Consider the following 22381-nt stretch of genomic DNA (forward strand, 5'->3'; position numbering starts at 1 on the left):
TCTTGTAGCATCCCAGGGGCTCAGCCATGATCCAGGAAGATGGGAATGGTCTGGGATTCTCGTCTTCCTGGATTATGGGATGCTCATGGGATGCTCATGGGATGGCAGGAACGCCCCCACATGAGGTCACTTCCCTTTTGCTGCAGTCTTGTGATTCAAAATCGCATCAAAATGCGCTTCATTTCCGCTAGTAGTTTGACATAATTGCGGATTTGAAGCGGCTCAATGTTAGTCAATGGCGGCGAAATCGCCGCGTTTCCGCAAAATTAATTGACATGCTGCGGATTTTTGACCGCAGCGTTAACGCTGCGGAAAAATCCGCATCATGGGCACAGCACATGCGGATTTCCATTGGGGAACATTGCTTCCCTTCTACCATGCGTTTTTCATGCGTTTCCGCGGCGTTTACGCAACTGCAAAAACGCCGCGGAAACGCATGAAAAACGCATCGTGTGAACTCAGCCTTACTCATAAAAGCGATAACACGGCATTGTATGAAATATAGCGCTGTCTTCGTGTTAAGCTTTCCTTGTTTTTAAAAGTATAGTAAATTAGACAGAGCTGCTTTCAAGGACGATTGTTATTTCCAATTAAAATACTTTCTTTCTTAGGTAATGTTCGTCACCCCTTTCTTCTGGGGGTGTAATAAAGTACTTGTTGCTTGGGGTCTGAGGGCAGACTAGAATTCTACACTCAAGACACTGGCTGTCTGTTATTTTCTTTCTCCAATACATCGTATTTATTTAATTTGAACCAAAAATGGCAGAAGATAATTATCTCAATCCAAATTAGCTCTTCTTGGAAGGGCTACCACGCCAGTATCTAACCCCAGCTTATGACACAGAGAGCAGCACTAACAGAAGTGGCGCTGCCGGCCGTCCTCGGTGACACTGTACTTGTCAGCATCACTGGCAGTCACCAACAAAATGGCTCCACACTGTGATCCTAAACGTCATCCTCTCTTATCCTGTTACAAACACCCAGAAAGGGAGGAGAGGAGCGACATGACACACATGAGAGCAGATCCAGCCCACATTTACTGCAGTCGTAATGTGAGCTAGTTGCACACTAGGTTTTCATGGCAAATTTCAGCAGCTGCTCCCGCTAGTGTTTAAAAGTGGAAATACCAAACCTTGTTAAATTATTAATATTTTACTTCATTAAAAAGAAATAATATTTTTAAAAAAATCAAAAAATTAATACTTTAATTTTTTTAAATTGTTTACATTTTTTTATGGCCCCTTCCCTTTAATCATCTAATTGCTGTAGTTACTATTGACAGCAGCATCTAAGGAGTTAAACGGTCATGGTCGGTTCCAACACTGATTGTGGCCAATGCAGCAAGTTGTCAGCTATAGTGTACAGCTGGATTGTCACCTGTTGGAGGACGCTAGTCTCTTATATCTCAGGTCAGTAAAGACATATTGGTGGTCATTAAGGGGTTAATTATGTCATATGTTTTTGTACAATTTCTCAATAACATATATAGTTTCTCCCCATCTGAGTCATTTTTGATGGTTAACAAAATTTGATTTTCCAGTAATTAATTTTTCATTTTTCACACTCTTGGTATGAGAATGACTTCTCCCGCTGTGGGATTTTTGACGTTTAAAGGGGTTGTACAAGTAGTGGACAAACATTCCACATGTTTGACCCTGTTAAAATAAAAACAATTATTGACAGGAGAATTTCACTTTTTACCAAGTGAGATAGGAGATCATCCTGAAGTCCGCAGTAAAAATCTGTTTATTTTGTTTGTTAACAAGCAGACAAGTGAGATGCTCAGCAGGCTGTCTGACGCTAATTCATTCCGATCAAGCTTATACAGGCAATGCAAAATATACACAATCAGATATGACAGGCAGCTAAAACCAATACTCGCTGCCGACTATAGATAATATTCTAAGCATACTGTGTTTCAAAAGATACGGTTACGGCTTCTACACATACAGTGGTGTGAAAATGTTTGCCCCTTCCTGATTTCTTATTCTTTTGCATGTTTGTCACTTAAATGTTTCAGATCACCAAACAAATTGAAATGTTACACAAAGATAACACAAGTAACCACAAAATGCAGTTTTTAAATAAAGGTCTTTACTATTTAGGGAAAAAAAATCCAAACTTACAGGGCCCTGTGTGTAAAAGTGATTGCCCCCTAAACCTAATAACTGGTTGGGCCACCCTTCGCAGCAACAACTGGAATCAAGCGTTTGCAGTTTGGCAATGAGTCTTTTACAACGCTTTGGGGGAATTTTGGCCACTCATCTTTTCTAAATGTTTATAATTCAGCCACATTGGAGGGTTTCCAAGCATTTAAGGTCATAACACAGCATCTAAATCAGCTTAAAGTCAAGACTTTGACTAGGCCACTCCAAAGTCTTAATTTTGTTTTTCTTAAGCCATTAAGAGGTAGGTGGATTTGCTGGAGTGTTTTGGATCATTGTCCTGTTGAATAACCCAAATGCGCTTCAGCTTGAGGTCACGAACAGATAGCCGGACATTCTCCATCAGGATTTTTTGGTAGGCAGCAGAATTCATGGTTCCATTTACCACAGCGAGTCTTCCAGGTCCTGAAAAAGCAAAACAGCCCCAGATCATCACACTACCACCACCATATTTTACTGAGGGTATGATGTTCCTTTTCTAAAATGCTGTGTTACTTCCACGCCAGATGTAATGGGACATTCACCTTTCAAAAAGTTAAACTTTTGTCCCGTCAGTCCACAGTGTATTCTCCCAAAAGTCTTGGGGGATCATCAAGATGTTTTCTGACAAAACTGAGAAAAGCATTTATGTTCTTATTGCTTAGCAATGGTTTTAGTCTTGGAACTCTGCCATGCAGGCCATTTTTGCCCAGTCTCTTTCTTATGGTGGAGTCTTGAACACTGAACTTAACTGAGGCAAGTGAGGTCTGCAGTTCTTTGGATGGTGTTGTGGGGTCTTTTGTGACCTCTTGGATGAGTGGCCGCTGCGCTCTTAGGGTAATGTTGGTCGGCCGGCCACTCCTGGGAAGGTTGACCACTATTCCATGCTTTTGCCGTTTGTGGATAATGGCTCTCACTGTGGTTCGCTGGAGTCCTAAAGCTTTAGAAAAGCTTTATAACCTTTTTCAGATTGATCGATCTCAATTACTTTTTTTCTCATTTGTTCTTGAATTTATTTGGATCGCGGCATGATGTCTAGCTTTTGTGGATCTTTTGGTCTACCTCACTTCGTCAAGCAATTCCTATTAAAGTATTTTCTTGATTGACAAAAGGTGTGGCAGCAATCAGGCCTGAGTGTGGCTAGGGAAATTTAACTCAGATTCCCAAAGATGTTATAAACCACAGTTAATTTAGGTTTTAAGTGGGGTGTGTGTGTGTGTGGTGTCACTTTTGCACACAGGGCCCTGGAGCTTTGGATTTCTTTTTCCCTTAATAATAAAATACCTTCATTTAAAACTGCTTTTTGTGTTTACTTGTGTTATCTTTGTCTAAGATTTACATCTGACGATCTGAAACATTTAGGTGTGACAAATATGCAAAAGAATAAGAAATCAGGACGGGGCAAACACTTTGTTTTACACCACTGTATCTCAGAATGTTAGATGCTTCTGACCGCAAAGAGCATGACTGAAAAGTAGACCTGTTATGATCTTTTGATAAACCTATATTTCTATAACTAAGGATTCAAATCTCTATTAATGAACACACTGAATATATACATAATGGATAAACGATATACTGATTACAAAAATTATTATAAGAATTATACAAAACTCCATACTGGTGCCGTTCCATCGGTGTCAGCACTTGTGTTCCCGGGGCCCAGGTCGGGTTGTTACGCCATGTGAGCCCTGAGCCCAATCAGCGCTGGCGTCACATTTAACGAGGCCAAACATGAGGAATGACAAAGCATTGTCCAAGTAGAGGACAACCCCTTTAAGAATTGAGAGCAGAAAAAAATCCAGCTTCAATGATCCTCTAAAAACATTGCTTTATTAAGTAAATATAAAAAACCTGAGATAACAGCATGGATGTTACAACCCCTAGAGGGGGAAATATTTTCTAGCAGACAAGTTTCAGACAGTAAGGTCTTTAGTCATTGAAGCTGGATTTTTTTCTGCTCTTGATTTGTATTCCTGCTGCACGGCTGGTTTCCTGAGCTTTGGATTCCTCAATGGTTGAGCTGACTTATTTTGTTTTTTTTCTTAGTAACCCCTTTAAAAAGATACAATTTTCGCTTAAAACATTTCCAAAATTCTGAACATGAAAAAGGCTTTTCCCCTCTGTAGCTTCTCTGATGTTTATTAAGAATTGTTCTCCATGTAAAACATTTCCCACATTAAGAACATGAAAAAGGTTTCTCCTCTGTGTGACTTCTTTGGTGACTCAAAAGAGATAATTTCTTCACAAAACATTTTCCACATTCTGAACATGAAAAAGGTTTCTCCCCTGTGTGGGTTCTCTGATGACTATAAAACCCCGATTTCCGGTTAAAACATTTTCCACATTCTGAACAGGAAAAAGGCTTCTCTCCTGTGTGAGTTCTCTGGTGCATAACTAAAGCTGATTTTTGGTTAAAACATTTCCCACATTCTGAACAGGAAAAAGGTTTCTCCCCTGTGTGGGTTCTGTGATGTCTATAAAGCCCCGATTTCTGGTTAAAACATTTTCCACATTCTGAACAGGAAAAAGGCTTCTCTCCTGTGTGGGTTCTTTGGTGCATAACTAAAGCTGATTTTTGGTTAAAACATTTCCCACATTCTGAACAGGAAAAAGGCTTCTCCCCTGTGTGATTTATCTGGTGTAGAACCAAACCTGATTTCTTGCTAAAACATTTCCCACATTCTGAACAGGAAAAAGGCTTCTCCCCTGTGTGAGTTCTCTGGTGACTAACCAAATCTGATTTATCTTTAAAACATTTCCCACATTCGGAACAGGAAAAAGGCTTCTCCCATGTGTGATTTCTCTGGTGCATAACCAAACCTGATTTCTGGCTAAAACATTTTCCACATTCTGAACAGGAAAAAGGCTTCTCCCCTGTGTGGGTTCTCTGGTGCATAACTAAAGCTGATTTTTGGTTAAAACATTTCCCACATTCTGAACAGGAAAAAGGCTTCTCCCCTGTGTGGGTTCTCTGGTGCATAACTAAAGCTGATTTTTGGTTAAAACATTTCCCACATTCCGAACATGAAAAAGGCTTCTCCCCTTTGTGAGTTCTCTGGTGCCTCACAAGATCTGATCTGTGAATTTTTTCTTGTTTAAGAAGAGTATTTCTATACTCTGAACATGAAAATGACTTCTTTGCTTTAGGAGCAGTTTGTTTTTTAATGTTTATTTTGTAACTTTGATTTTCCTTAGTAGTCGATAATGAATCAGAAGAAGGGACCTGCTTCAAAGGATTAGATGATTGATCTTTGCTGTGAAGGGATGATGGTATATCTGGAGTAATGGCATTCACTTCAATTGTATCTTGTGGGATCTCAACCTCATGTGATTTAAAAATTGAAGATGTCAGTTGTTCTTCTGATGTCCTGGTACAGTCATCTGCCAAGAATAAAATTAAGTATTAGTTTTGAATAAAATATTCTTACATTTTTTAACATTTTTACTTAAAGTGTATGTAAAAATGGCAAGTTGTGTAAAAAAAAAAAAAGAATTATTCACCAAGTCAATGACAGTTCACAGTCTAAAAGACTGTGCCCAAACCACATTTAGCATTCATGTATTTGGCATTACTATAGTGAGAAGAACCCACTTAATTTATCTGGGCACTGTGTGTTGGGTAATAAAATGGCATTTTTGCAATTTTAACTCTCCAACATCCACTGCGTGCTAATTTCCGGAAAGTGCCCGTGGAGTCAAAATAGTCCCTACTCCTATAGATTAATTCCCTGAAGGTTATAATTTCCAAGATGGAGTCACTTTATAGGGATTTCTACTGCTCTGGTTTTCTTTCATTTTGTCATATCAAGGTTTCAGCAAATGGTGTGTCCCATCTCCTCTGGGATCTGCTCCTGCGACGTCTGCTTCTCTCACCAGGAGCCGCCTTATTCATTCTGCAGGCGGCGCTGGTGATGGAGGAGACGTCAGAACCAGAAGCTCTGGTGGCGCAGGCTCTGTCCAGCCACTAAGATTAGGGAGCCTGGGACCAGTAGTACTATCCAGTCTGACAGTATGGGTGTGTGTGCTGTCCAGCTGGAGCAATCTGCTCCCAGCTTCAGCCATTTGGAGAACACCGCACCCTACTAAAGCTGGAAGCATATTGCCGGAAGCTGTTGTCTATTTGTTTCTTGTTGTGACCCCGGCCCGTTTACTGACTACTTGTTTCTTCTGATTTTGTATTTTCTCTGCCCTCCTAGTTCTGACCCGAATACCAGACTATTCTTCCCATCTCACACCACAGAACAGCAGGTAACAACGTGGCCCAAGCCTACGGGTCTCTGTGTAAGTCTAGATTCATGTAGAGGGGTTAAAGAGAATCTGCCACCCCCTGGGAGATTGGAGACCTATAGTATGGGCATACAGGTTATAGAAAAGTAGATCTATACATGCCTGTATGGCCCATAGTAGAGGTCTGCTTGCAGTGAAATGGAGTTTTATGAAATCCGTTTTCACATGTTTGGCGTCCCCCGGACGCCAAGAAGTCCCCGCCTATCTGCTTATTTAGCATGTTCCCCACCTCCCCTGCACGTCCATGTTCCCCACCTCCCGTGCACTGGTCTAACTCACTTCCCACTCATGCGCAATAAGACGCTTACATCAGGAGCGCTTTGTTTCCTCCCGGCCCGTTCGTCTCTGCACTGTTCCGCAGTGTTCTGGTGCGCAGGCTCCCCGAAGCAGCCTCCCCGGTGCACCAGAACACTGCAGAACAGTGCAGAGACAAAACGGGCCGGGAGGAAACAAAGCTCTCCTGATGTGAGCTTCGTATTGCGCATGTGTGGGAAGTGAGTGACAAGAGCGCACATCACAGGGCCCTGTGACGTGCAGGGGGGGGGCATGCTAAATAAGCAGACAGGCGGGGATTTCTTGGTGTCCAGGGGACGCCAAGCATGTGAAGACAGATTTTATAAAACTCCATTTCACTGCAAGCAGACCTCTACTATGGGCCATACAGGTATGTATAGATTTACTTTTCTATAACCTGTATGCCCATATTAGGGGTCTCGAATCTCCCAGGGGATGAGGGATTTCCTTAAAAGAAGTTAAAGGGGTGATGGGAAAAACTGTGACTTTAGACCAAAAGACACATCTACTGAAGAACTGAAGAAATCAAGCTGAACAGTCTTCTTTAGTAAAAAAATGAGTAAATAGTGGTGAAACCTCTGGGGGGTAATTAGAGTATGTGGCTATTGGCAATCTAAATTATCGCTAAGTGCCAATATTTTCAGATCAGATGAGTTTCAAGAAGAAATATTAGACATTTTAAATGAACTTTTTATAATACTGCAGAGCTGAGGTGTCTTAAATTTAGACCTTGGGCATTGTGAAGAGGTAATGGAGACCTTTTTTTAAAGACTACAGATTAAAGAATTAGAGATTCACATAAGTGAGGCCGGCCGATCCCACCACAATCAAACTATCATACAGAATGAACCTGTAAAAAAAGACATAAAAAATATGTTACATCCTCAACAAGAACATATGTATGAGGGGAGAACTCCAAAGTTAAAGCGGACTTACACTTATTTATGGTGGACCATTGGAGCTACAATAACCTGACCAGAAGAGTAGAGAAAGTATTAGTGCCCCCGTTTCAGGAGAGATTGTGCAGTAATCTGAATTCCTTAGGATTGGAAAACATAATGGAATTTATAACGTGAAGTGAATCCAACATACCAGGGCTCGAGCCATGCCAACACATTCATACAGGTGTAAATATTACAGTATATTACAGCTATCAGCCTCGCACAGCTTAGAGATACAGGTGCTTCTCAATAAATTAGAATATCATCAAAAAGTTAATTTATTTCAATTCTTCAATACAAAAAGTGAAACTCATATTATATAGAGTCATTACAAACAGAGTGATCTATTTCAAGTGTTTATTTGTTATTGTTGATGATTATGGCTTACAGCCAATGAAAACACAAAAGTCATTATCTCAGTAAATTAGAATAATTAACAAAAAACACCTGCAAAGGCCTCCTATGCGTTTAAAAAGGTCCCTTAGTCTGTTTCAGTAGGCTCTACAATCATGAGGAAGACTGCTGACTTGACAGATGTCTAGAAGGAAGTCATTGACACACTCCACAAGGAGGGTAAGCCACAAAAGGTCATTGCTAAAGAAGCTGGCTGTTGAGTGGAAGGAAAAAGTGTGGTAGGAAAAGGTGCACAAGCAACCGGGATAACCGCAGCCTTGAAAGGATTGTTAAGAAAAGGCCACTGAAAAATTTGGGGGGAGATTCACAAGAAGAGGACTGCTGCTGGAGTCATTGCTTCAAGAGCGTCAACACACATAGACTTATCCAGGACTTGTGTTACAAGTGTCGCATTCCTTGTGTCAAGCCACTCATGACTAACAGACAACGCCAGAAGCGTCTTACCTGGGCCAAGGAGAAAAAGACCTGGACTGTTGCTCAGTGGTCCAAGGTGATGTTTTCAGACGAAAGTAAATTTTGCATTTCATTTGGAAATCAAGGTCCCAGAGTCTACAGGAAGAGTGGAGAGGCCACAATCCAAGCTGCTTGAGGTCTAGTGTGAAGTTTCCACAATCCGTGATGGTTTGGGGAGCCATGTCATCTGGTGGTGTAGGTCCACTATGTTTTATCAAGACCAAAGTCAGCGCAGCTATCTACCATGAAATTTTAGAGCACTTCATGCTTCCCTCTGCCGACAAGTTTTTTGGAGATGGAAATTTCATTCTGCAGCAGGACTTGGCCCCTGTCCACACTGCCAAAAGTACCAATACCTGGTTTAAAAACAACAGTATCAATGTGCTTGATTGGCCAGCAACTCGCCTAACCTTAACCCAATAGAGAATCTATGGGGTATTGTCAAGAGGAAGATGAGAGACACCAGACCCAACAATGCACATGAGCTGAAGGCTGTTATCAAAGCAACCTGGGCTGCTATAACACCTCAGCAGTGCCACAGGCTGATCGCCTCCATGCCACATTGATGCAGTAATTGATGCAAAAGGAGCCCCGACCAAATATTGAGTGCATTTACTGACCATACATTTCAGTAGGCCAACATTTCGGATTTTAAAAACATTTTTCAAGCTGGTGGTATAAAGTATTCTAATTTACTGAGATAATGACTTTCGTGTTTTCATTGGCTATAAGCCATAATCGTCAACATTAACAGAAATAAACACTTGAAATAGATCACTCTGTTTGTAATGGCTCTATATAATATATGAGTTTCATTTTTTTTGAAGAACTGAAATAAATTAACTTTTTGATTATATTCTAATTTATTGAGAAGCACCTGTATATCATGGCACAGGTGTAATGCTTTTTGCATAGTTAATCGCGATCCTGTATGAAGTTAGTCGGTTTTAAAAGAAATTGAAAAGTCAGGATAAAGGGAAACTCTGTTGTTATTGTACAGAAATTCACACTTGACCCTCATTGTACATTTAATGTTTTCGATCATAAAAGTAAAGTTTGGCCAGAAAGACTGGACCTGGTCTTGTAGGGACCATATGAGCACATTCAGCAGCACAGAAGGGAGAGAAGGTAGATTCATCCAATAAGATATCAGGGTCCTAGGAAGCCAACAGCATCTTTACCCTCCACTTTCTCTTACAGGCCCATCATAATATTTTCTTCTAGTGATTTTCTAACTTGTCTGTACATTCTATGTACGTTGTCACCTGGTTTTGTAGTTTACAGATCTGAGGAGGTAAGGGTCAGCGTCTTCTAATTTCAGTTGGTAGGTAGATCCTCCAGGTTATAAGTTCTATAGAAAAGGGCTTTCAATGCCCAAAATCATTTGAACAGTTTTGGTGGAGGAGAATGTTGTGGTCTAGAGGCAAAATGGTGATCACACGATTGTGATATGGCCGCACTACACAACCGATAAAGCAGCCACAGCCGGTGACTGAGATGAATCTGTGACTTCTCTGCATTTAGTGGTTCCTACTCACCTGGGAGATTATCTGTAGGAATCATCTCTTTACACCGCTCATCACCCCTCACATATGTCTCTGTAGTATCAATATGGGTCAGATCTTCACCCTAAAACAAATATTGTAAAAGTCACAGACAGATGGAGAAGTCCCATCTATGATCAGCTCTAATCCTGCCATCTCCACCGTTCTCATTACACAAGTATAAAACATATAATAATGGTGGATAAAACAAGACTGAACACAAGACCTTCACAGCTGTCTACACATCATAAGGGAGATCTCATGACACCTTCTCTCCATCTACCTGATGATCCTGAGGAACATTGGGATCTTCTTGTTCACAGTCCTGTGGAAGAAGAGGATGGGGACATCTCTCTGGTCTTGTCCTCTTACTGGATAGATCTGGAGGAAACACATACAGGGACTGAATTAGGAGGAAACACATACAGGGACTGAATTCATTCTTTACATACAGATAATTATAGGCCGTGTGTATTTAGTCCTGTCTATTACCTGGTGATGTGAGGGGCTGGGGAACCTCCATCATGAAGTCCTTGTACAGATCTTTGTGTCCTTCTAAATACTCCCACTCCTCCATGGAGAAATAGACAGCGACATCCTGACACCTTATAGGAACCTGACGCATACAATAATACCGTTACCCCACCGATCCCTTCATAGCGTTACTGTATAATGTCCCAGCATTCCCAGCAGTGTCACCTCTCCAGTCAGCAGCTCAATCATCTTGTAGGTGAGTTCTAGGATCTTCTGGCGATTGATGTTCTCATGCATCAGGGGGTGAGATGGAGGCCCAATGTTTGGGCTCTGGGGTCTCACCCATCCCTCAGACACAGGGGCCTGACAACGCTCACTAGAGGTCGTCTTCACTACTGTGTAATCCTGGTTATGGAGAGACATAATAATAAATCTCACTACAGACATTTCCAGAGTCCTCACCTCTCCAGTTCTGTCCATCTGTTATTCCCATAGATAAGAATGATGTAATGTGACGTCATCAGAATCTCTCACCTCTCCAGTAAGCCGGAAGAGGATCTCTAGGGTGAGGTGTAATATCCTCTCCACCATCTTGTCTTTGTCCATTTCCATCTTTGATGGATAAATCAGGAAAATTCTCTTGTATAGAAGATTTTACTGAGAGGATCCGATATTGTAGAGACCTGAACGAGAAGATGATGAGCCGATGTAACATCCTAAAAATCCTGTGTAATAATACAATTACTGGAGATAATCAGGGAAAACATGAGGAGATTTATAATTTTACAGTATTTAGTTTTCTTCTTTACATCTACTAATAAAACCTATATACACTGCTCAAAAAAATAAAGGGAACACTCAAATAACACATCCTAGATCTGAATGAATGAAATATTCTCATTGAATACTTTGTTCTCTACAAAGTTGAATGTGCTGACAACAAAATCACACAAAAATCACCAATGGAAATCAAAGTTATTAACCAATGGAGGCCTGGATTTGGAGTCACCACCAAAATTAAAGTGCAAAAACACACAACAGGCTGATCCAACTTTGATGTAATGTCCTTAAAACAAGTCAAAATGAGGCTCAGTATTGTGTGTGGCCTCCACGTGCCTGTATGACCTCCCTACAATGCCTGGGCATGCTCCTGATGAGGTTGCGGATGGTCTCCTGTGGGATCTCCTCTCAGACCTGGACTAAAGCATCAGCCAACTTCTGGACAGTCTGTGGTGCAACGTGACCTTGGTGGATGTCACAGATGTGCTCAATCGGATTCAGGTCTGGGGAACGGGCGGGCCAGTCCATAGCTTCAATGCCTTCATCTTCCAGGAACTGTTGACACACTCCAGCCACATGAGGTCTGGCATTGTCCTGCATTAGGAGGAACCCAGGGCCAACCGCACCAGCATATGGTCTTGCAAGGGGTCTGAGGATCTCACCTTGGTACCTAATAGCAGTCTGGCTCCAAAGAAATGCCACCCCACACCATTACTGACCCACTCCCAAACCGGTCATGCTGAAGGATGGTGCAGGCAGCAGATCGCTCTCCACGGAGTCTCCAGACTCTGTCACGTCTGTCACATGTGCTCAGTGTGAACCTGCTTTCATCTGTGAAGCGCACAGGGTGCCAGTGGCGACTTTGCCAATCCTGGTGTTCTGTGGCAAATGCCAAGCGTCCGGCCCGGTGTTGGGCTGTGAGCACAACCCCCATCTGCCCTCATACCACCCTCATGGAGTCGGTTTCTTTTTTTAAATCAGATATTTTTTATTAAAATATTTTTCAACATTACAAATAAACAACAGTGAGACATCACCAAACTGGTAGTGCCTCTCAAAACCCACCCATTCCCCTTCCCCACACCCATTACAACCCCAAGAACCATATGACAAGAGCAAATTTTGTTATTACAGACCGTGTACTATCATATAGCTTATTTGACCGTTAAGGCATTGATAAGTTGATCCAAGGATATATAGTATAGCATCCGACAATCAGCAATTAATTATACAGAATATGGGAGACCACAACATTTCAATCTCAAGTGATATTTAAGTTAGACATGACATAATGACCATGAAACATGCTCCATTTACCCCAGATTTTGTCAAATTTACGTACAGCCTTCCGTTTTTTGTACACTCCCTCTTCTAATCTTAATAAAAAACGCATTCTATCCAGGAATTCTTGGAACCTGAGAGGGGAGGGATCCAGCCAATGTGCGGCTATAAGCTTTCTGACCTGGTATAGAGTCCTCTTAATGGCTATTATTTCATCCTCTTCACATCCTATTATTTCCACATGGCCTAATACACATACTTTAGGATGTAGGGGTAAATTACACTCAAACACAATATTAATATATTGCACACACTCGTTCCAGAATACAGCGACCCTCCTACACATCCACATCATATGCATAAGATCTGCTCCTTCCTCTCCACATTTTGGACACATACTGTCATTCCTTACCCCAATGCGCTGTAGAAATTTGGGGTTTCTATATACTCTATGTAATAAATACAACTGTGAAAGTCTATGTGCTTCACATGTAGATAATGTCGGAACACTCTCCACCACATCTTCCCACTCCTCTGAGGATATAGTACCAATGTCACATTCACACCTCTCCTTAACATTTAAGGGTCTGTCCCACTGAAATTGCTGCATAAGTATCCCGTAAATTCTGGATATCATTCCCTTCCCACCTCTATGGCATAATAATGTGTTAAACAGTAGATGATGTTGGATTTTACTCTGCATATGTCGTGGCTGTACAAACCATGCGTGCCTCAATTGGAGATAAAAGTAGAAACTGGTTTGTGGGACACAATATTCGTCTTTTATCTGTTGGAACGATTTAAGTATTTCCCCCTCTAATATTTGCGCCACATTAGTTATTCCCAATTTTTCCCATATTCTGAATCCTTTCAATTTATGTATCTCTGGAAGGCCCGCATTATTCCACAACGGGGTAAACGGGGTAAAGTCTTTCATTCCCAACAACAGTTTGATTTTCTGCCACGTTTTCCCCATAAGTGTTAGGGTCGGGAGGTGTCGCCTAGCATCCCACCCCGAGATTCCTGTTTCTAGAAAGGAGATAATCAGCAGATTGTGTGAAAGTAGGCGTATCAGTTTATCCAGGTTCCCCTGAACCAACCCGAGCTCTTGAGTCTGAGAGGCCTGAAAGTATATCCATGGATTAGGTGCGGCTAGTCCCCCCTGATCTTTGGGCCTTTGAAGTGTATTCAAACTAATTCTGGCCACCCCTTTTTTCCAGATCAGCTCCCGAAACAATGCCTGAAACTTATAAAATATTCTCATGGGGATCCAAACAGGTGAATTATGAAGGATATATAGTAATTGGGGCATTAACACCATTTTAATTAGATTAGTTCGACCTACCACTGATAAGGGAAGTGTGCTCCAAGTATTGGCCTTTTGTTGAAACTTGGCAAGCAGCTCAAGTAAATTTAAAGGAATATAATCTCCGATAGATGTGGTCACTCTAACTCCGAGATATTTGAATTCCCGCACAACCTTCAAGCTGGTACTCCCTACCTTCGTATTCTGAGACAAACCATCAACCGGCATAAGGACTGATTTGTCCCAATTCATCCGCAAGCCAGAATAATCTCCAAACTCCATTATTAGATTCATAGCCGCCATCAGAGATTGCTCCGTGTCACCCAGAAACAACAGAAGGTCGTCGGCATATAAGGCCACCCGCTCCTCCAGTGTTTTGTAGCAGAACCCCTGTATTTCGCTGCTGGAACGAAGCTTAACAGCCAACGGCTCCACAGCCAGGGCGAATAGTAGGGGGGACAACGGGCAGCCTTGACGCGTGCCTCTGCCCATTTCAATATTACCAGAAAGATTGCCATTAATTCTAATCCGAGCTACCGGATTGCTATATAAAAGTTGCACCCAGGCTCGAAATTCAGCACCAAATCCCATCTTTCTCAAAACAGCCCATAAGTACTCCCACTCGACACTATCAAAAGCCTTAGCGGCATCAAGCGATAGCACTGCCCTACCACCCACATTGTGTCGCTGCATTTGTAGGTTAAGGAAAAGCCGACGCAAATTAATTGCCGTTGACTTGGCTGGCATAAATCCAGTCTGGTCTTCTGCAATCAGGTGCGTAATAACCGCCCCCAATCTAGTAGCCAGGATCTTAGCTAGAATTTTTACATCTACCGAGAGTAAGGATATTGGCCTATATGATTCAGGGTTTAGGGCATCCTTTCCAGGTTTAAGCAAAAGAACTATGTTAGCCTCCCTCATTGAAGTCGGCAAGGTCCATGGAGTCGGTTTCTAATTGATTGTGCAGACACATGTACATTTGTGGCCGGCTGGAGGTCATTTTGCAGGGCTCTGGTAGTGCTCCTCCTGTTCCTCCTTGCACAAAGGCAGAGGTAGTGGTCCTGCTGCTGGGTTGTTGCCCTCCTACGGCCCCCTCCACATCTCCTGGTGTACTGGCCTGTCTCCTTGTAGCGCCTCCAGCCTCTGGACACTACGCTGACAGACACAGCAAACCTTCTTGCCACAGCTCGCATTGATGTGCCATCCTGGATGAGCTGCACTACCCGAGCAACTTCTGTGGGTTGTAGAGTCCGTCTCATGCTACCACGAGTGTGAAAACACAACCAACATTCAAAAGTGACCAAAACATCAGCCAGAAACCATTGGTACTGAGATGTAGTCTGTGGTTCCCACCTGCAGAAACACTCCTTTATTGAGGGTGTCTTGATAATTGCCAATAATTTCCATCTATTGTCTATTCCATTTGCACAGCAGCATGTGAAATTGATTGTCAATCAGTGTTGCTTCCTAAGTGGACAGTTTGATTTCACAGAAGTTTGATTTACTTGGAGTTATATTCTGTTGTTTAAGTGTTCCCTTTATTTTTTTCAGCAGTCTATTTTAGGCCACAGACAACAAGCAGTTTCTTCCTCGGAGTCTGCAGCTGAACAAGTTTCTCATAGACTCATCTTCCATAATGCTAATTCTCGTCTCACTTACAGACACTGAAATCGGTATTAGCAATACTGCAGGAGATATTCATTACAAGTGACATGAGAAATAACTACTTCATGATCAAGACGGCATCTTCATTTTCTACTATGGCTCTAGAAACATATTGGGCCAGAATCCGTCACCGACTACATCACCAACAGTCGTCTATATGAATGTTTCCCGTCTTCCTCGTACTGTAATCTTGTATCATATGATCTCATGTCTGATTCACACACAGAAGTTTGAGGCTTTTATAAAAGCTTTTTTGTTTACACAAACACCATGGACAGAAATTATTTGATACCAAAGTCTTCATGTACAGAGTTTTATGGTGTTTATTTCTTGGCTTAGGCTTTCCTATGTTACAAGAAAGACACCAGCAGAAATAGTAAAACATGCAAAAAGCACAAGACAAGTTTAAGGGCAATGGTACCAAATGCTAATGAAATGTATGTAATGTTTTAACGTTGCAGTAAGTAATAAAAAATGCCTTAAAACATTCTCTCTCATTTGGCAAATATTAAAAATTATGGTAATCCTATTTGACCTAAAACTGGAAAGGTTTATTCTGATTTCATGTCAGATATTGAGAAAAACATGCATATGTGTCTTTACAAAGTGTATGTAAACTTCTGGTTTCAACTGTACATCAAGAGAATGTCAAGAGTGTGCAAAGCAGTCATCAAAGCAAAAGGTGGCTACTTTGAAGAACCTAGAATATAAGACATATTTTCAGTTGTTCCACACTTTTTTGTTAAGTATATAATTCCACATGTGTTAATTCATAGTTTTGATGCCTTCAGTGTAAATGTACAATTTTCATAGTCATGAAAACACAGAAAAATCTTTAAATGAGAAGGTGTGTCCAAATTTGTGGTCTGTACTGTATCTATAAATATATACTGTATATCTGGTGGAGTCATATCTCCCGACTCTGCAGACCGCATACCGCTGCTGTACTTGGCAGGCACGGACCAGATGGTATGGAGATTAATGAGGGAAACTAAAGTCCAAAGGCAAACTTTTCCACACTTAACAAGAACTTGATGAGAAGTATATACATCAGATAGCAGGCACAAAACTTTATGAATGTTTCTTCTGCATTATGCAGAGTCAGGAACTTTCTTGTTACATTTGGCAGTACATAACTTTTCTTACAAGCTACATCAGTGCAGCAAACCATTATGGGAAGGCTCATCATCCCCGGTGGGGACCATACGGGTCAAGATGTGTGCCTCTGAGAGCTACTCACAGCTCCCAGTTGATTTGTGAGGATCTCACTGGCTGAGGTGCATCGATACAACTCCACACTAGTAGTCTCAAAGTACATTCGATGAGGGCCACACACTACTGTGGCACTGCATCTTCAGCTCTCCCTAGAACTCATGTCCCAGTTAGGCAAGACTGTAGCTTTCTCTCTAGTATAGACAATTGTTGGTTTAAATTCTGTTAGTCTAAGATAAGGAATCCTTCCTTAACTTAATCACCCTTTAATTAGTCCTTCTGCCACCAATGGCATACCTTTTAAGGTTGGCCTCCTGATCTGAGATAAGGGCCTCATCCTGCTCTTTTTCTCCACTATGCTCCATGCCTGGAATCCGGATTCCCACTGCCATTATATCTTTCCTTTCCTTCAGAACGTACTATCTGATGTCCCACTGGCACACAACACCATATCAATTCAAGTCTGCAACCAGATAGAACAAAGGTTTGTATTTCTCACTTACTTATCCCTATCTGACTCATCAACAGGAATCTGATCTCCTGTGTGCCCATGTAGATCAGAATGAGGGCTCTCACAGTAAGATGTTAACGATGCAACAATATTTTATTGATCCCAACCATGGTAATAAAGCAATTCCAGGTAAATGGCCAAAATACAGTTCTCTCAGTCCTCAAGTTTCCAATCTGGATTCAGAAGTTCCACTGGCTTTGTATAAGGCCATACTCACTGTCTCCCAACTTTTGGTTGGCCCACAGATTTCGTATCTCCAGCCAGTATAGTCTGTAGCCATAGTCTATGATCCTCTAGACGGCAGATACAACGATGAAAGCACATGTATCCAGTAGCAGCAGTCCTTCTAAGAAACTGTAAATCCAAACAACATAATCCATAATGGTAACAGCGGCTATACAGGTGCAATATACTGATGAGACAATCACTCACAACCTACCATTTCATGGAGGGGGTGACTGCTTAGTATTAGAATTGCACATGAAATGGCTTGCATAGGGCGCTGTTCAAACCTGGGTAATGCACAGTATCTGGCTTACAGTCTATTAGTTACACCCCTACTATAAGATTAGGCGGGGCATCCGGTACTGTCTAAGTGCACCCCATGAGAACAGACACCCTAGTTTACAATGCCAGCACTGATGGGCTTGGCTGCACCCTGGAATAAAAAAGTGCAAAAATGCATATATAATATATGACGTATTGGCCGATATTTTGGCCAAAATACGCAAGCTCGTAATCAGTGTCAAGGGTCTTCATGCTTATGAGTCCCTACGCTAAACATAAAAAGCAAAGCCACAATAAGAATAATTTTTTTTTTTTTCTTTTTTTCTTGAATTTTGGGGGAATTTTAAGTCTTCTTATTGTGGCTTTGTTTTTTGACCAAAAAATAAAAAAGTTATGGCTGTGGGAAGAAGGGGAGCAAAAAAAGAAAACGCAAAAATGGAAAATGGCCCGGCCCTGAAGGGGTTAACACTACCAAAATTACAAGCTCAATGGCTTGTTGTGGATGTACTGTATATAAACAGATGTAAACAATGAATGAATGATTGATACAGTCACTACCTTACCCAATCCCATACCTAAACTAAGCTAATGCTGCCTAGCCGAGGAGGTTGGCACCCTAAGGAACGACAATTGTGTCCCTCAGCCCTATAGAACGTATAATTAGCACATACAAACACACACACACTATATTATACAGTGGGGAAAAAGTATTTAGTCAGCCACCAATTGTGCAAGTTCTCCCACTTAAAAAGATGAGTGAGGCTTGTAATTGACATCATAGGTAGACCTCAACTATGATAGACAAAATGAGAAAACAAATCCTGAAAATCACTGTCTGATTTGGAAAGAATTTTTTTTCATATTTTGGTGGAAAATAAGTATTTGGTCAATTACAAAAGTTCATCTCAATACTTTGTTATATATCCTTTCTTGGCAATGACAGAGGTCAAACGTTTTCTGTAAGTCTTCACAAGGTTGGCACACACTATTGCTGGTATTTTGGCCCATTCCTCCATGCAGATCTCCTCTAGAGCAGTGATGTTTTGGGGCTGTCACTGGGCAACACAGACTTTCAACTCCCTCCATAGGTTTTCTATAGGGTTTAGATCTGAAGACTGGCTAGGCCAGTCCAGGACCATGAAATGTTTCTTACAAAGCCACTCCTTCGTTGCCCTGGCGGTGTGCTTGGGATCATTGTCATGCTGAAAGACCCAGCCACGTTTCATCTCCAATGACCTTGTTGATGGAAGGTTTGCATTCGAAATTTCACGATACATGGCCCCATTCATTCTTTCATCTACACGGATCAGTCGTCCTGGTCCCTTGGCAGATAAACAGCCCAAAGCATGATGTTGCCACCCCCATGCTTCACAGTAGGTATGGTGTTCTTTGGATGCAACTCCGCATTCTTTCTCCTCCAAACACGACGAGTTGTGCTTCTACCAAACAGTTCTACTTTGGTTTCATCTGACCATGTGACATTCTCCCAATACTCTTCTGGATCATCCAAATGCTCTCTAGCAAACTTCAGAAGGGTCTGGACATGTAATGGCTTAAGCAGGGGGACATGTCTGGCACTGCAGGATCTGAGTCCCTGGCGGTGTAGTGTGTTACTGAAGGCAGCCTGTGTAACGTTGGTCCCAGCTCTCTGCAGGTCATTCACTAGGTCCCCCCGTGTGGTTCTGGGATTTTTGTTCACCGTTCTTGAGATCATTTTGACCTACGGGGTGAGATCTCGTGTGGAGTCCCAGATCGAGGGAGATTATCAGTGGTCTTGTAGGTCTTCTATTTTCTAATTATTGCTCCCACAGTTGATTTCTTCACACCAAGCAGCTTGCCTATTGCAGATTCAGTCTTCCCAGCCTGGTGCGAGGCTACAATTTTGTTTCTGGAGTCCTTCGACAGGTCTTTGGTCTTCACCACAGTGGAGTTTGGAGTGTGATTGTTTGAGGTTGTGGACAGGTGTCTTTTATACCGATAACAAGTTCAAACAGGTGCCAGTACTACAGGTATGAGTGGAGGACAGAGGAGCCTCTTAAAGAAGAAGTTACAGGTCTGTGAGATCCAGAAATCTTCCTGGTTTGTAATTGACCAAATACTTATTTTCCACCAAAATTTAAAAAAAAATTTATTTCCAAATCAGACAATGTGATTTTCAGGATTTGTTTTCTCATTTTGTCGCTCATAGTTGAGGTCTACCTATGATGTCAAATACAGGCCTCTCTCATATTTTTAAGTGGGAGAACTTGCACAATTGGTGGCTGACTAAATACTGTTTTCCTATATATATATATATATATATATATATATATATATATATATATACATATATATATATACACACAGTGGGTATGGAACATAGTAACATAGTTTATAAGGTCGAAAAAAGACAAGTGTCGATCCAGTTCAGCCTATTTCTTGTGCACTGCAGCTATTCCACAGCGTTGATCCAGGGGTAGGCAAAAAAAAACATGCGGTATAGGCCAATTTACATCATTGAGGAAAAATTCACTTCCCGACTCCAATCTGGCAGTCAGATTAAATGCCTGGATTAATTAACTATCACTAAGCATAAGATGTAATTTTATTGTTCTCAAGAAAGGCGTCCAGGCCTCTCTTGAACTCATTAAGTGAGTTGGACATCACCACTTCCTCTCCCAGAGAGTTCCAGAGTCTCACGGCTCTGACCGTAAAGAATCCCCTTCTATGCTGGTGCAGGAACCTCCTTTCCTCCAGACGCATAGTGTGCCCCCTCGTCTTTGTCACCATCCTTGGTATAAACAGGTCATGGGAGATATCTCTGTACTGCCCCCTGATGTATTTATACATGTTTATGAGGTCTCCCCTAAGCCTTCTCTTTTCCAACGTAAATAGGCCTAATTTTGACAACCTCTCTGGGTATTCTAGTCCCTCCATTCCCTTTATTACCTTAGTCGCCCTCCTTTGTACCCTCTCTAGCTCCAATATGTCTTTCCTGAGCACCGGAGCCCAGAACTGTGCACAATATTCTAAGTGCGGCCTTACCAGCGCTTTATACAGAGGAAGAACAATGTTCTCATCATATGCCCCTACTCCTCTTCTGATGGATGCCATGACTCTATTTGCCTTCGCAGCTCCTGCCTGACACTGGGCACTCCAATTTAATTTGCTGTTAACCAAGACGCCCAGGTCCTTCTCCATGTCAGATTTCCCCAACGGTTTCCCATTTAATATGTATGGGTGACTGCTGTTTTTCTTTCCCATGTGCATGACCTTACATTTATCGGCATTGAACCCCATTTGCCATTTTTTGGCCCAACTCCCCAATTTATCTAAATCCTCCTGTAGCTGTGCCCTATCCTCGTCTGTATTAACTACTTTACAAAGTTTAGTATAATCTGCAAATATTGCTATTTTGCTATGCAACCCTTCCACTAGATCATTAATAAATATATTAAATAATATAGGGCCCAAGACAGACCCTTGAGGCACCCCGCTAGTAACCCTGACACACCCTGAGCTTACTCCATTGATAACCACCCTCTGCTTTCTATCAGCCAGCTATTTACCCACTTGCACACATTATCCCCCAGACCAAGCATTCTCATTTTATATACCAACCTTTTGTGTGGCATGGTATCAAATGCTTTGGAGAAATCAAGGTAAGTATTCAGACCCCTTTATTTTTTCACTCTTTGTTTCAATACAGCCATTTGGTAAATTCTAAAAAGTTCATTTTTTTCTCATTAAAGTACACTCTGCACTCCATCTTGACTGAAAAAAAACAGAAATGTAGACATTTTTGTAAATTTATTAAAAAAGAAAAACTGAAATATCACATGGTCATAAGTATTCAGACCCTTTGCTCAGACACTCATATTTAAGTCACATGCTGTCAATTTCCTTGTGATCCTCCTTGAGATGGTTCTACTCCTTCATTGGAGTCCAGCTGTGATTAATTAAACGGATAGGACTTGATTCAGAAAAGCACACACCTGTCAATATAAGACCTCACAGCTCACAGTGCATGTCAGACCAAATGAGAATCATGAGCTCAAAGGAACTGCCCAAGCAGCTCAGAGACAGAATTGTGGCAAGGCACAGATCTGGCCAAGGTTACAAAAGAATTTCTGCTTTACTTAAGGTTCCCAAGAGCACAGTGGCCTCCATAATCCTTAAATGGAAGAAGTTTGGGACCACCAGAAGTCTTCCTAGACCTGGCCGTCCAGCCAAACTGTGGGAGAAGAGCCTTGGTGAGAGAGGTAAAGAAGAAGCCCAAGATCACTGTGGCTGAGCTCCAGAGATGCAATAGGGAGATGGAAGAAAAGTCCACAAAGTTAACTATCACTGCAGCCCTCCACCAGTCGGGCCATTATGGCAGAGTTGCCCGATGGAAGCCTCTCCTCGGGGCAAGACATATGAAAGCCTGCATAGAGTTTGCTCAAAAACACATGAAGGACTCCCAGACTATGAGAAATAAGATTCTCTGGTCTGATGAGATGAAGATAGAACTTTTTGGTAATAATTCTAAGCAGTATGTGTGGAGAAAACCAGGCACTGCTCATCACCTGCCCAATACAATACCA

At 41.8% G+C, this 22381-nt stretch overlaps 1 protein-coding gene across 3 annotated transcripts in view; it reads right to left on the bottom strand.

Annotated features, from left to right (window-relative positions):
* Positions 1–1271: 1271 nt before the first annotated feature.
* The window catches only part of LOC141271742 (uncharacterized), a 41372-nt gene continuing 20262 nt past the window's right edge, over positions 1272–22381 (bottom strand). For 2 of the 3 annotated variants that reach the window (XM_073681837.1, XM_073681838.1), the window contains 6 exons: positions 11089–11237; positions 10780–10959; positions 10573–10696; positions 10364–10461; positions 10075–10165; positions 1272–5528 (listed from right to left, as the gene is read on the bottom strand). In XM_073681837.1, coding sequence (XP_073537938.1) covers positions 4324–5528; positions 10075–10165; positions 10364–10461; positions 10573–10696; positions 10780–10959; positions 11089–11166 — 1776 coding nt within the window. In that variant the 5' untranslated portion in view covers positions 11167–11237 and the 3' untranslated portion in view covers positions 1272–4323. Of the gene's footprint in view, positions 5529–10074; positions 10166–10363; positions 10462–10572; positions 10697–10779; positions 10960–11088; positions 11280–22381 lie in introns of all 3 variants that reach the window. The other variant, XM_073681840.1, reaches the window with a different exon arrangement.

This window comes from Phyllobates terribilis, unplaced genomic scaffold (genome assembly GCF_046119375.1).
Source record: "Phyllobates terribilis strain yellow unplaced genomic scaffold, ASM4611937v1 Scaffold_5__5_contigs__length_657084704, whole genome shotgun sequence".
Classification (NCBI taxonomy): domain Eukaryota; kingdom Metazoa; phylum Chordata; class Amphibia; order Anura; family Dendrobatidae; genus Phyllobates; species Phyllobates terribilis.